The sequence below is a fragment of the Mastigoproctus giganteus genome, chromosome 11 (genome assembly GCF_048544385.1).
Source record: "Mastigoproctus giganteus isolate SK-2022 chromosome 11, ASM4854438v1, whole genome shotgun sequence".
Taxonomy (NCBI): Eukaryota; Metazoa; Arthropoda; class Arachnida; order Uropygi; family Thelyphonidae; genus Mastigoproctus; species Mastigoproctus giganteus.
The window spans coordinates 172779955-172796466 of record NC_143585.1 but is presented as its reverse complement, the minus strand read 5'-3'; the positions used below and the strand labels follow the sequence as shown (position 1 = coordinate 172796466).

The following is a 16512-nucleotide window of genomic DNA, read 5'->3' as shown; positions in this document are numbered from 1 at the left end:
TTCGAGCCCGTCACCACCAAATACGGATGATGCGGAAAGGTCAGGGAATGACCACCGCATATCCCGGAGTAATATGGCCTAAGCTGCTAATGCTCCTAAAAACCAAACAACAACCTTTCCAAAAAGAGAAAAACCAAAGCCTGAACTACATAAGACAGCCATCAGGTACAGCTTCTAAATTCAAGTAATGGCTATTTTTTTGACAGTGGAATTGTAGAGGCTTTCATCATAACATTGAAGACATTGAGTACTTAATTAGACACTCCAGTTGGTTTCGTGTCTGTAGGAAACCTGTTTAACTCCTCAAATTTCCATTTCCATAAAAAACTACTCAATCTATTGAAGAGATCGGAATACATCTGCTTCTGCTCGTGGTGGTGTAGCTATTTTTATTAACACAAAGTTCCCTGCTAGCCAAATCATTCTCAAAACTCAGATTGCATTTACACTAGTTTCAGTCTATCTCCCACCAAATCATATCTACTCTTATCAAGAACTTTTAATATAGCTACCCTTCCCTGTCTGCTTGCTAGAGGATTTCAATGGCCGCCACCCTTTATGGGGATCCTCTAAATTAGATAGACAGGGCCAACTGATTGAAAATCTACTAGATAAACAAAACTTCACCATTATTAATAGTGGTGCACATACCCATATACAGTTACCTACCAGACAGACTTCTGCAATTGACCTCTTGATTTGTTCCCCAATACTGTTTCCAGTCATTCAATGGTCCACTATGGATGATCTCATGAGCAGTGACCATTTTCCAATTGTTTGTAACCTGTTCACTACACAACCACCATTAGACCAACTCTGCCGAAAATAGAAATTCTCTAAAGGCAATTGGGCCAAATTTCAATCAGCAATCACTCTGGACAAAAAAACTATTCAACTACAGCCTATAGAGAAAGTAACTGATTATATCACATCTCATCTGTTAGTTGCAGCTAAATACTCAATTCCATTATCAAATCCCCCAACTCGATGTCACTTCAACTACTGCTGGAATGAAGAGTGCACAAAAGCAAAGAAAGAAAAAAATAAAGCATTCATTTTATCCCGTTGATCTCCAACCACAGCTAATCTAATTAGCTACGAGAAGCTCAGAGTAAAAGCATGTTTCATTCAAAGGCAAGCCAAGAAAGATTCTTCAACTTGGTTAGCTTCTACTATCAATAGAAATACTGACTCTAGATTAACATGGAAGAAAATTAGGCAGCTTTCTGGGAAGTTTCCAAACATCCCTCCCCCAATATTTCCTGCGGCAGGCAAGAACTCTGTGCTCCTCTAGATATAGTGAATGCCTTGGGCAAAGGCTTTGCCCAAGTCTCTGCTGCATTAAACTATACTATGTATTTCCAGAAAATTAAGATCACCATCGAACAGAGACCCACCAACTTTCGAACCTCAGTACCACTTTCGTATAATCAGCCTCTTCAATATTCTGAAGATGGCTGGACCAGATGGCATATATTATGTCATGCTGCAGCATTTCAATGACAAAATCTTACAACTGCTGCTAATCTTCTTTAACCGGATCTTCCTGGAAAATATTTATAAAACACCTTGGCACCATGCTACAGTTTTGGCCTTTCTGAAACCTGGAAAAGATCCCTCCAGTCCTAATAGTTGCATGCCAATCTCTCTGTCAAGTTGCCTTGGTAAAATTCTCGAAAAATTGATCCTCAGGCAGGGGCTCACATCTGGTGAGAATGGGCTTGGCACACCCAGGGTCCTGAGCTGGATGTCATCATTATTCCCTTTCTTCGTGATTCCCTTCTACTCTCTCTCTCTCTCTCAGGGTAATTCAGAAATTTTTTTTTTTTGTTTTTTTGACTGGTGCAGCATAAGCCTCTGGCTTCCTTGTACCATATGGCTAATAATAATAATAACAGTTGACTCATTTTGATCATTGAAACCTGAGTAATTGTCAACATGGCTTTCGCCAAAACAGGTCATATGACGATCAAGGCTGAATCTGAAATTTGTAGTGCCTTTGTGAAAAACGAATACCTTGTTATGTTCTCCATAGATATAGAGAAGGCATTTGATACTACTTGGCAGTATGGCATTCTTAGTGACCTTCATAATCTTAGTCTACAACGTTGCTGCTATTATATAGAGCACTGATTAGATCCCGTTTGGATTATGGTGCTCCAGTTTGATTCTGCCAAAGGAGTGTATTACGTTGGCTGGATCCTAGGCAAACAATGCACTGCAGATTACTCTTGGTTCTGATAGGGCATCTCCAACCTATACTCTATACGTTGAAGCTCATTATCCCCTCTGTACATCCGCAGAAGAATGTTATTACTTAAATATGCAGCCAAAATACAAAGTTGTTCGGCACATCCTATTCAACTGTATTTTTTTAAATCACCATTCTGCAATCTCTATAGAAATAAACAAAGTAAAATACGACCTACAGCTCCTTGAAATAACACAGAATTGGAATGTTCCTCTCCACAATAGGCAACAGATAAAAAAAAATTACTCATCCACCATGGACCACCCTTCCTGAACTGACACATGATCCTCATTAGCATTAGTAGAGCATATGATGCAAGAAAGCAAGCTTATGCAGCATCAGCCAAAAAAAAAAAAAAAAAACCCTTCCACTTCACCCCTCCGTTCGTTCGAAATACCTGTCCAGCTCAGCCTTAAATTTATTTAGGCTATCAACTTCCACAACAAGGGATGGAAGTCTGTTCCACCAGCCAACTACCCGCTGGCTAAAGGCAAATTTCTGCACATCTATCCTACATCTGTCTTTCCTCAATTTGAATTTATGCTCTCTCAGGTGATTATTCTGAGCAAGAGGAAGAATCCCATCAGCATTGAGCATGCTCAAACCATTCAAGGCTTTATACACCTCTATCAGATCACCTCGCTGGTGCCTAGTCTCCAGACACTGTAATTTGCAAAACTTAAGCCTTTCTTCGTAAGAGCACCCCTTTGTTCCATTCACTAATCTTGTTGCCCTTCTCTGTACTCGTTCCAGCAGCTTTACATCCTTCTTGAAATGAGGCCTCCAGACCTGTATACAGTACTCAAGGTGTGGCCTGACCATTGCCTTATACAAGGGAATAATCACCTCCTTATCCCTGCTAGAAAAATTCCTGTATATCATTGACAAGACACCATGAGCTACTCTTGCAGCCTGTCTACACTGCTCAGAGAACTTCATATCTGCCTGCACAATTACCCCAGGTCCTTTTCAATCTCTACCACTGTCAGTGTAGTACCACAGAGTTGATACATTGCTCCGGGATTGCTGTTTCCCATATGTAGTACTTTACATTTGTCAATGTTAAACTTGATTTGCCACCTTTCAGCCACCTAATTTGATTGGATACTATGATGTGGTTATGAAAGAACTGGATGCAAAAAATAATTTTAATATCATATACTTGGATTTCAGTGAAGCTTTTAATACTGTTGCACATGGAAGACTACTGTACAAGTTGTAGCAGTATGACATTAAGGGCAAGTTACTACTACAGATAAAAGGATGCTTGAGTGGGAGAAGACAGATGCTCTTCATGGACTAATATCATTAGTGTTGTCCCTCAAGCATCCGTATTGAGCCCATTGCTATTTTTTGTATTTATTGATGATGTTGATGAAGGTATATTAGGCTTAATGTCCAAGTTTGCCGACAATACGAAGGTTGGTATTTTTGTTAATGACAGTTTGCTAATCCAACCGGATCTGGAAAAGTTGAGCAGATGGGCTAAGAGGTGATAACTGAAGTTTAAATTGACAAATGCAAAGTATTGCATATGGGTAGAAGTAATCCCAGAGTAACATACCAACTGTGTGGTACTACACTCAGGGTAGTGGGGAATGAAAAGACCTGGGGATAATTGTGCAGTCAGATATGAAGTTTTCTGAGCAGTGCAAAAAAGGCTGCAAGAGTAGCTCATGGAGTCAATGATGTATAGGAATTTTGCTAGAGGGATAAAGAAGTGATTATCCCCGTGTATAAGGTGGCGGTGGCCACACCTTGAGTACTGCATAAAGGTCTGGAAGCCTCATTTTAGGAAAGATGTAGAGCTGCTGTAACGAGTACATAGTAGGGCAACTAGATTGGTGAGTGGAACAAAGCGTTGCTGTTACCAAGAAAGGCTTAAATTCTGCAAATTGCAAGGTGTAGAAATGAGGCACCTGTAGGGTGTATAAGGCCTTGAATGGTTTGAGCAAGCTCAGCACTGATTGGATTCTTCCTCTTGCCCAGATTCCACACCTAAGGGGGTTATAAATTCAAATTGAGGAGAGGCAGTTGTAGAATAGATGTGCGGAAATTTGTCTTTAGCCAGCGGGTGGTTGATTGCTGGAACAAACTTCTATCTACCATTGTAGAAGTTTACAGTTTAAATAAATTCAAGGCTGAATTCAAATTAATATTCGAACTGGACAAACTTTTGGAGTGAATGGATGGGTGAAACTTGAAGGGTTCCCCCCCCCCACTGGCTGATTCTATGTAAACTTGCTTTCTTGCATCATATGTCTCTACTAATGCTAGTATGCTACAAAGCTTAGAGAGCACATTGTCACTCATCTAGATTCAAAAACCTATCTGTGCTGTTTTATGACACCCATTTTTATCTAATACATGTGAAATGAAGTTGATACCACTTATTGTGATCACTTCGAGACAAGCTGAATTGATAATAATTGAAGAAACAGACTCCAACTGTTTGCCATTGTTTATTGTTGCTGAGCAGAAATCTGTACATAAAAGGGTAGAAGGACAAAAAGAAAATATTAAAATCAAGCAATATAAAACACTTTAAAATCATTAAAAATGAAATTGATGTGTTGTTTCTTGAAATCCATTTATACAGTTATAAACAAAGAAAATATTAAAATCAAGAATTGTAAAAAAGTTGATGCTCTACTGTAGAATACTCAGATTTGTAGTACAGATATATAGGTAGTTCTTCCTTTCATAGAGTTATGAGACTGATAAACTTACAAACTGTAGAAAGGGATGGCTGTACAATGCACCATAGGAACAAATTGGATGTTACATATCACTTCCTGGGCATATGCATGAACCATCAGAAGGAAAAAATGTGATAACATAAATGAAAGTGCTGATTACAGTAAATGTTGTTTGTTCTGTGTATTAGTATACTTCTGATTGGGACATCATAAATGTGATAGCATTAAAGAAATGATAACAATATCTGCGATCATAATAAGTTTATCAGTTTATATTGTTTACACTCCAGCATGATAAACATTATGCATTATAATGTTTTGAATGCTTGTCTTTTGCAAATGTCTGCACAAGATTGTTTGTTTTGTTTAAATCAGCAATTGTATTATGACTGTTAAACTTTAATACTGAAGCTTTCCCTTTGCTTTTTATCCATGACAGCTCACACTGGTACTATAAACAGTTTATATTTTCACCCTTCGGGAAATTATTTATTGACGGGATCCTCTGACAGCACTCTTAAAATCTTTGACCTTTTGGAAGGCCGCCTTTTTTATACCCTTCATGGTCATCAGGTAATATTTTTGTGGTGTATTTAGATTTTTTTTTATATTATTATTGTATAATAAAGTACATTTTTGCAGAATTAATATGATGAAAATTGACTACATGTAATAATGCACTGGAGTTTCCCTGCCAGAATATGCGACATGAGCAAACACATTTGTATACTGTTTTTCCTTTTTTTCATTATTTTTATGAAGGCTGGATACTGTCCATTATTTTGATATTATAAGAAAAGAATATTATTATGAATAAGCTATGTTCTCTGTGATTACTAAATTATGGCTTCCCCATCCATAATGGTTAAGTCATAATTCAGTAATCATGATGGGTGCAATGAAGATCATATACTACACTTTTATCATGCTATCATAAGATCAAGCTTAGATTATGGATCTCTAGTTTAAAACTCCGCTAAACTCAGCCCTTGATTGTTTTGGGGTCCTATTCAGCATAGTAGCTTATGTATTGCCCTTGGAGCCTACACACATCTCTTGTCCAGAGCTTTACACCAAATCTCGTGGCCCTTCATTCTTTGTACGACGACACATTTTACTACTAAACTGTGCTATCCAAATCAAAAGTTAACCCATGCATCCAGCTTGGAAACATCTATATACTCCAGATGGGAAGAATTTGTATGCCATTCATCCATCAATAAATCAACCTACCGCCATAAGTCTTCACTCATTACTTCGTAATTGACAGCTAGACCGTAAAATAGCCACAACTAGTTCCACTTCTCCTCCATGGACTCAATGTCCTGCATCATGTGACATGTTCCTTCAAGAATGGGGACAATTGTGATCACTGTCACCTAGTGGTTCCTTTATTTGTAAATTCCTAATGCATGCGTCATCATGGCTGATAATTATAATCAGATCAAGGGTATTACTCCCTCTGATTGCTCCTCAAACATTACGAAGAAAGGCTTAAATTTTGCAAATTATAGTGTCTGGAGACTAGGCACCTATGAGGTGATCTGATTGAGGTGTATAAAGTCTTGAATGGTTTGAGCATGCTCAATGCTGATGAAATTCTTCTTGTTCTGAATAAACATTTGAGAGGGCATAAATTCAAATTGAGGAAAGACAGATGTACAATAGATGTGTGGAAGTTTGCCTTTAGCCAGGTGTGGTTGGTTGGTTGGTGGAACAGACTTCCATCCTTTGTTGTTGATAGCCTAAATAAATTTAAGGCTGAGTCGGACATGTACTTGGAACGAACGGAGGGGTGAAATGGGAGCGTGCTTTTTTTTTTCTTTTTGTTTTTTTTTTTTTTTTTGGCTGATGTTGCATAAGCTTGCTTTCTTGCATCATATGCCTCTGCTAATGATATTGTAGAAAGAAACATTCCTCCAATAAATCCACAAAAATCTTGCTAGTGTGCGAGTGACCAATCCAGTTTTCCGATCCACTCAACAATGTCTTGATTGCATCAGCAAATATTCTTCCACCCTTTCTATTTAAGTACATCCCATCCTTGTAGATGCAGTCTCTCTTGTTAGCAAGCAAAGACTACGCTAAAAAAATTTCTACCTTGTTGAGCCTTGCACAATGTCTCCAGGGCCAAACTGATTGACAAGGCTCTCTCATATACTCCCTCCTATCATGTCTGAGCAAAATTACAGACACTTTCAAATTTAACCCTAACTGGTGACTTTTTTTTTTCAGAATTGACCTTTCCTTTTTAAGTAAATCTGCATATCTCTTACTGTGAAGATCATTAGTGCCAATGTGTACAACAATAACACCTTTTGTGCCCTTAAAAGATGATATATGCTCTACAATGTCATCAACTTTTTCCCCTGGCAGACATACCCTGGTCCTGTTCCGTATTTGGGATCAGTCTTGCATAGAGACAGATCATCCCAAGGAGTGACCAATAAGAGAATTTCAGATGGCAGAAAGGCGATAGGCATGGTAAATTCTGTTCTGTGGACCGGAAAGATTTTAAATAAAACAAAGAAACTTATATTTCAAACGATATCCTGAAAAAGGCCTCTGAGGTTGGGCAAATTCATATTTTAGCAATAAATAGACTCATACACCAACCATGAAAATATAAGTATTTTACTGTAACTAAAATATTTATTTTATTTTATTTGTAAATATTTTAGTTACAGTGAAATACTTATATTTTCATGGTTGGTGTATGAGTCTATTTATTGCTAAAATATATTTCAAACAATTGTACAAGTTTTTTTCTATGGAGCGGAAACCTGGACTTTGAATAGGTGAGGGGGAAACAAGTTGCTCTTCACAGAAATGGATTTTGGAGATAGAATACAGAATGAAGAAATAACAAAGAAAATGTAAGTCTTCATTCATCATTCTACTCTCTCTTCCGTTTGGCACGGGTTGAGTCCCTATTTAGATATCGTCCTCCATTGTTGTCGATCTCTTGAATCTTGCATTTTTTGTTGATAACTCTGAAAGCCTGTGTTTTCCTTTAGGCATTGGAACCATTCTCTTTTGGGTCTTCCTGATAGTCTCTTATCCCAATTCTTCCTGTCAGTACTACATTAGGCAACCTGTGTTGTTTCATCCAGTTCACATGTCCAAACCACTGAAGTTGTTTTTTTGTAGAACTGCTGTATTATTCTGCGTTCAAAATTTAGATCTCTCCTTACTTATTCATTAGTTTTATATTCTCTCCAATTTGTTTTATTGATTTTCCTTAGATATCTCATTTCAAATGCCATTATTTTTTGCCTTTCTTTCTTATTTATTCTCCAATTCTCTGATCCATAAGTTGCTGTTGGTATGATGACAGTTTCATATAATTGTACAAATTTTTTCTTATGGAGCGGAAACCTGGACTTTGAATAGGTGAGGGGGAAACAAGTTGCTCTTCACAGAAATGGATTTTGGAGATACAATACGGAATGAAGAAATAGTTTAATTTAATTTTTAGTCTATTTTAGATTTTATTGCTCTTCCATATGTTTTTGAGTTTGTTCATGTTTGTCCATCCGATGTTCGGTCTGTGATTAATTTGGTTAATATTACTTAGGTTTCCGGTTATTTGAGAGCCCAGGTATACAAATTTTTGTACTTGTTCTATTTGTTGATTTTGGATGTATATGTTTATGTCTTCTATGTTTTTTCCAATTTGCATTACTTTGGTTTTATTTATATTAATATTAATTCCATAATTGTTGCTTGCTTTATCGATGTTTGTTAATATTTCTTTTAGTTGTTCTTTGGTTTCTGTTAAAATCACAATATCATCTGCATATTTTATGTGGTTTATATTTTTTCCATTTGTTATTGTGCCTCTTTTTTCTTCAATTGATTTCATTAGTTCTCAGTAGATATTAAATAGATATGGGGATAAAGGGCATCCCTGGATGACTCCTCTCTCTCTATTTCAAATTTTTCTGTTTTAAGGTTGTTGAATTTTACTATTGCTCTTGTATATTTATAGAAATTGTTTACAAACATGATTATTTCATGATCAAGTGGGATTTTTTGTAGTTGATTCATTAAATTTTCTCTGTTTACAGAGTCAAATTCCTGCTTGAAATCGAGATAAAGAGGTTTCTTCTTGTTCCAATATTTTTCTGCACTGATGTTTAGTGTGAATATTTAGTCTATTTTTGATCTGTCTTTTCTAAATCCTGCTTGTTCTTCCCCTATTGTTCCTTCATATATAGTTTAAGTATCCTATTTTGTAAGATCCTTATAAATATTTTATATATGTGGTTTAAAAGGGTAATGGGTCTATAATTCTGACAGTTTTCTTTATCTCCTGTTTTTTCTGTATAGGTACTATTATTCCACTTTTCCAGTCTTCTGGTATATCATCTTTATAAAATTAGATTAAACAATTGTGTGAGGTGTTTAACATTGCGTAATTCTGAAATTACGCAATGTTATTCCAAGCAGAACTACCGAAATTCAGTAGTTCTGCTTGGATACAATCATTTACGGGTGCCTTGTCATTCTTCATTTGGCTAATTGCTTTCTGAACTTCTTTTGTTATCGAGGGTGCTTTATCTCTTCTATTATCTAAGGAAAGAGCATTTTTTCCTTCCCCTTTGAACAGGATTTAGTAATATTCTTTCCATATTTTAATTTCTTGCGTGTTTTATTTTTCATAGTCAGTGTTTTTGGGGTGTATGTTTTAGAGAGTTCCTTTATAACCCAGTAAGTTTTTTTACAAAATCTAAGTGAAAAACAATATTATTTCTACTATCGAAGAACAGCATTTAACATGGTATGGTCGTGTAAAACAGATGCAAGAAACCAGAAATCCAAACCCAATCCTGGGTTTGGAATATCCTGGAATTTATACCTCCAGGAAGAAGGAGAAGAGGAAAACCTAGGAGGAAAGGATGGATAGAGAACGACAGTGCATGACACTTTGAAGTTTAACTGACCGAGACTCCTTGAACTGCACTTTGTGGGGTGGGAGAATTCGTACCAAAAAATAACTTGTAGGCTGAGGAAACCCATTGTAAATGAAAACACTCTCCTTGAAGAAGAAGATATATATGTGTGTGTCTATTATATATAAAAATCAATATTTAATTCAATGGTTATGATCATAACAAATTAAAATTAAAAAACAGAATTTTTTTTTTTTTTTTTTTTTTTTTTATGTAACCCCAAACATGAGACGTATTAGAGCCTATAGTACTTAGTACCGTGCTTGGTTTGGAGGTTGAGAAGATGAAAGAAGATATTTGTTGACATGGGACTTGAACTTCTGTAGACTGTAATTTTCAGGAAATACATAATGAAGGAAGTTTGTTCCAGAAAACAGCAGTTGAATGAATAAACGAGGAAGATGAAAAGTTGGTTCTGTGGGTTTGAAGTTGGACAGTAAATGGATGTTGGCTGGTGGCGGCACATGTTCGGACTGTTTTAAAAGAGAGAGCGGGAATTATAGAAGCCAATTCAGAAGAACAGTGCCCATTGAAGTATCTGTAGAAGAGGCATGCAGCAGAAACAGTACATCTATGAGACAGCAAGTGAAGAGACTCCATTAGAGATGAATCATTAATTAACCTAATTGCCCTCTTCTGAATTGAATCAAGAAGCCTGAGAGAGGTTTTGGGGACACCACCCCAGATGTGGGAACAATATTCCATGACAGGGTGGATTTGCGATTTATACAGAGTGAGTTTGGAAGAAAAGTAATGCCGAGAGCGAAAGAGAAAACCAAGTTTTGTAGATGCAGAGGAAGCAATATTTGTAATGTGCTTGTGACAAGAGAGATTAGAAGTCAGGGTAATCCCCAAAAGAGATATATCATTTTGCCTAGAAATCAGAGTGTCACTAAAGATAAGCTTAGGAGCAGAAGAATCCTTTTTGCGAGATATAAGACAAGACTGAGTTTTAGAAGGGTTGAAATCAACTACGTTGTCTTTGCCCCACTAGAGAATTACCTGAAGATCGGCATTTAAGGAATTGGTAGCAGATTTTCGAGAAGTTGAAGCTGATTGAGCAGGACAAGATTTTTCAAAATGGAAAGTGGAATGCAATGTGCTATCATCGGCAAAACTATGGATAGGATTTCCAGTCAATGGAAGAAAGTCATTAATATACAAGAGGAAAAGAGTGGGGGAAAGAACTGAACCTTGGGGGACACCGGCATTAGTGGAGAAGTTAGAAGACAGAGAGCCATCTGCCATCACCCTCAGTGAGCGATCAGAGAGAAAACTGGATAACCAATTACTAAAAACAGTTGGCGAACCATAAGATGGAAGCTTGTTTAGAAGACCTTTATGCCAAACACATTCGAAAGCCTTTGAGATGTCAAGAGCAACTACTTGTGTTTCACCGAACTTTTCCATTGAATTAGTCCGTAAATGGGTGCGGCGCCTCCGTATCCAGGTGAGCAGGAGCAGCAGTCCATAGCACACGCTTTTTGATTAGACCGGGGTTCGAGCACGTGACCACCTTTGTACGGAGGATGCGGAAAGGTTAGGGAATGACCACCACATATCCCCGGAGCAATATGGCCTTCGTTGCTAATTCTCCTAAAAACCAAAAATAACAATATAACCATAAATGGGTAACAAAAGCCAGAATATCACCAGTGGATCGACACTGGCGATCGTTGATCAGACGGAAGGTTTCTAGGTAGTTTAAGAGTTGGTGGTTAATTGATTTCTCCATTACTTTAGATAGAGTAGAAGTAATTGCAATGGGACGATATTTGGATGGGAGGGATTTGTCACCCTTTTTAGGAACTGGCTGGATATCAGCAAATTTCCAAGCATAAGGAAAAACACCTTTGGAATAAGAAAGTGAAAAAAGGCGGTATAGAATAGGAGTAAGTTCAGGAGCACAGGTTTTGAGAACAAGTGGAGAAATACCATCAGGACCTGGAGCTTTCTTAGCATCAAGATTCTTCAAAATCCTTCTGACATCGTTTTGATGGAAGACCACAGGAGGCATTGAATGGAGTGTGTTGGGAATGGTGGGAGGTGTTTTACCAGATCGTTAATACATGAGCTGGAAGAAAAATGGGATGCTAGCAGGTCAGCTTTATCCTTCGCTGAAGTGACTACAGAACCATCTGGTTTGGACAGAGGTGGGAGCAGAGATGGGCAAAAGTTGCGGCCAATAGCTTTGGCAAGAGACTAGAATGCTTGGCTACTATTAGGACAAGGAGCAAGTTTTCTACTCTTTGCCTGTTCAAACTCTAGTTTGGACTGATTAATAACTGCTTTACGTTTGTTGCGAGCTTTGGTGTAGGCAGAAAATTAAACTGAAGAATTAGAAACAAGTCAATTACGATATGCAAACATTCTTCTCTTGAACAGCCTTTCCACATTTATTGATAAACCAAGGTTTAGATAAAGAATGAGATTTTAAAGTGGAGTGTGGGATAAAGGATTCCATTCCTGCAAGAATAATTTCACTGACAAGATCTGAGCAAACGTTGACATCAGAAGTTTTGATACAGTAATCCAACCAAGGAAAAGAAGAAAAGAAATCTTGCAGGTCATCCCATTTTGCATTCTTGTAATGCCAAACAACACGAGGTTCGGAGTAGCCATGAGATAATGGTTCCATTGGAGAAGAGACAATCACCGAGTTGTGATCTGAAGTGCCTAGGGGACCTCTCACTTCGACCGTGTACTTAGAAGGGTTGTTTGTGAGAAAAAGATCAAGCGTGTTGGCTGTAAAATTATGATTGACCGGTATTCTTGTAAGTAAATGAACAATCTGTGTAAGGTCATTAGTAATTGCAAAAGCCTCAGCATCTCGACCAGTTGGGTCGGTGTGACTAGAAAACGGAAGCCAGCTGGAGTTGTGAACATTGAAATCACCAAGAAAAATTACCTCACTGTTAGGAAAGTTCACTAACTGGTAGACTGGAGAAAGTTAAGTTGCAGAGAGAGGAAGTCAAAGAGCTCCAAGTGATTAGTGAAATTGGGAGAACGATAAAGACAACAGATGAATTTTACACAATGAAGTAGAAAGATTTTATGAAAGAGAAGATAAAAGAGAGGAGATTCCAAATTGCCAAGTCTCTGACAGGAAATATCAGAATGGACATATGCACAAGTACCACCTTTGAGGCGAAAGGAATCATACAGCGAATAATTTGGGCATCTGAGATGAGAAGTGGTTGAATCAACCGATAACTGAGATTCTGTCAGAAAAAGTACATGGGGTTTGGCAGACTGCAAATGGAAATGGACATCGTTGAGATTAGAATTGAGACCACGTATATTTGTGAAATGAATTAGGAAGTGCTTGGGAGGTTTAGATCTTTTAGCAGATAAGCTTGCTCTATTAGTTTGACAATTCATGGTGTATTCAATAGTAAGAAAAAGTGGGTGGGACATGCTGTATGAAGTAATGAAATTTTTGGATATGGCGTACACACGGTAAGAATATACCCAGATCCTTGACATAACGTGGCCTCGACAGTGCTCCCTGCATACACACTACTTGGACTCCCTCCAGTCACTATCTGGCAGAGTAGAGGTAGCAAGATTATACACTAGCTGATCCAGAAGCCTCCTAGAGAGTTACCAGTAGGTTCGGTCCGGTGTACTATCTAGCAGCCGGCCTGCGAACACCGTTTTAGAGCTGTACCCTCGAAATGTAAGGAACATTGGATCTCGCCACGATGTTCATCATGACCTCAAAAGTCATCAATCATACTGCATGATGGAAGAGATAGGGAAGTGTTGACCGGAACTTAGCTCTAGAGACTAAACATGGGTTCCACCACTTCAAGCCTCCAATAAGCAAAGTGGTGGTATTGCACTGGTTTATGAGAATCATCTACCCCCTAGTACTGCCTGGTAACATAGAGGGCCACCGTTCCTCCATGTGGTGTGGGCACCACACCTCGACCCCTGCTTACGTTGTTTCACACCTGGGTGGTCATCCACCATGTACTTGTGCATGGAGGTTATACCCAGGATTACTAACAGTCCCACCATCGTGAAGATGCAAGCGGAGGATTTTGCTGTCACAGACCGTCCGGACTTTGCCGAAATTGTGTCCACTTGGGTTGAGTGTCACCCAAATATCAGTTCCATCAGCATTTTAGACTCCCATGCAGCAAGTACAGCTTGTCTGGCATATCTGAGAGAATGTCTGTGAAAACCTCAAGGACCAAATTGGCAGTGAATATCTGCAGTATACAAAGGATCCTGTCAGCCTTTATATAGAGCAAAGTTAATAATAATCATAATAATTACATATTTAAAAAATACAAATATAAAATTCAAAATTTAAAAAAACAAACAAAAATACCGAAAATACAAAAATTTATCGGTTATTATTGAATAAGGCTTGCATTTAAAAGCACATCTTCTTAGAGCTAGCATCTCTCAATATATTCCATCACTAACAACCAAAACTATGTTTCTGCTAGTTGTATGCCAGCTTAACCATTTTTATGATATACTAAACATAGTATGAATCATAGGTTTAAGTTGGTATTATTATTATTAGCTATATGGTCAAGGAAGCCTGAGGCTTATGCTGAACCAGCCTAAAAAAAAAAAAAAATGTTCAATACCCTGAGAGAGAGAGAGAGAGAGAGAGAGAGAGAGAGAGAGAGAGTAGGAGGGAATTATCAAAAGAGAGAAGAATGATGGTATCCAGCTCAGGACCCTGGGCGTGCCAAGCCCATACTCACCAGATGTGAGCCCCTGGGGTAAAATATAGAAACAATCTTTTCCTTCTCAGTTGAAATTCGTCACTACTGCTAACTTCCTCTATCTCAGAGATTGTCGGAATAGGTGGTAAGAAAATTACTTTCACATTTTCATGATATAAATCTGTTGGATGTCCTGGAACATTGTCTGTCAATGAAGTAATTTTGAAGCTCAGGTTCTTTTTCTTAAAATATGCTGAAACGTATGTTAAGAAAAACGTTGGTACAATGGTAGAACCAGTCCTTAAATATTTCTGCCAACTTGGGTAGAACCAGTCAATTTCTACTGTAATCCATGTTTTTTTATTGGCATACCAATAAACTGGTAGATTTATTTTATTCAAGCCTTTCATTGCTCTTGGATTTAAAGCACGATTGATAACCATAGGTTTCATTATATAATCACTTGATACGTTGGTGCAAAAGATTCCAACTTAGAATTGGAATTTCTTAATCATTTAGCCATAATGATTGACATCCTGCTCCTGCAGGATACTGATCATCAATAAAAGCATATAAATTAATTATTCAAACTATCAATGCTATTGCTAATTTGAAAAATTCTGAAGGAAATTATGAAGCAAAAATTGAGAGCATGTTGAAGTTGAGAGAATTTGAAGGAATCAAAATCGAAAGTAAAAAAAAAAAAAAAATTACCTTGTGACAAGTTATTAAATGAATTTTTTTTATCCTTAAAGGATAAGTTATTAATGCAACAGGGTGATTTTAAATTAAATAAAGAAAATAACGATACCATTGAAAGAAATTTTAAACATATGCTACGTACCCGAAATTGTGGAATGTGAAAGAAGGTTTGTCTCGGTGGCAAGATGGTGAAAACCAAATAAGAAATTTAAGGTTTCTGATAAAATATAAAATAAAAATTAATGATTTTAGAAATTTTGTCAAACACAGTTTATCTTTAAAATCGAGTGAAATTATCTTTTCAATTAAGAAAGCCAAAAAATATCTTTAAAACCATTGCGATTAGCAGTGCTGAAGCTAAGCGAGCTTTAGCGTAATGAATAATATTGTGTAAATGAAACAGATTGCGGATTATGGTGACCATACATCTAAATGGAAAACCGTTGCTTCAGTTTGACCCGTTTTACGTCAAATCATGTAATCATTGCTCAGCTATTGAGTAAAGCAGAAGATCGACTACAAATATTAATAAAGAAGTAGATTCTATATAGCAATTTGTAGAATAAATTTTTCTTGAATATTTGTGAAATAATTTTTTTTCATGTAATCTGTGATGTTTTTTTTTTTTTTTTTGTGTGTACTTTTTCTAGAAAGTTTGTTTTTTATGTAATATTTGTTTTTATATTGTGGAATGTTTTGTGAAAGTTTTTGTTATTTGTGATATGGGAAATATTTCGTGTTATTTTTTATTCGCAATATTAAAATTTTATCATGAAAAAAATGTATCCATTTTATTTCCCTAGTTATTAAAAAAAAAAGACGAATAAAAAAGTTGCACATGTGCAGATGGTTTATGCTAAATATCCTTTGCATTTCTTTTAGGTATTTTGATTTGTATATATTGATTACGAAATAAAAGAGCTTTTTTATTGTAATTATTTTACTGATCATTCACAGATTTTCATAATTTCTGGAAGACAAGATACAATGGATTTATGATAACTAAAGTAAAAGATACTTGCATTTGCAATGTATCTAAATATCTCTGTAAAAGCAGCACGATTGATGTACTGATCTTGTAGTTGAAGCGACATACACAGCTGTTAGGGGCATCTAACAATGGAATGTACCAAAAATGCGAGACAAAAAATGAAATTGTTGATATATATTTGTATTGTTGCAATCATACTATTCAAAAATTCTAAAACGTTAAAACT

The 16512-nt window shown here is 36.8% G+C and overlaps 1 protein-coding gene across 2 annotated transcripts in view; it reads left to right on the top strand.

Moving 5' to 3' along the window:
* Nucleotides 1-16512, top strand: part of LOC150078577 (uncharacterized) — a 394647-nt gene that overhangs the window by 254407 nt on the left and 123728 nt on the right. For both annotated transcript variants that reach the window (XM_090385383.1, XM_090385384.1), the window contains one exon: nt 5390-5523. In XM_090385383.1, the coding sequence (XP_090241509.1) occupies nt 5390-5523 (134 nt within the window). The remainder of the gene's footprint in view (nt 1-5389; nt 5524-16512) is intronic.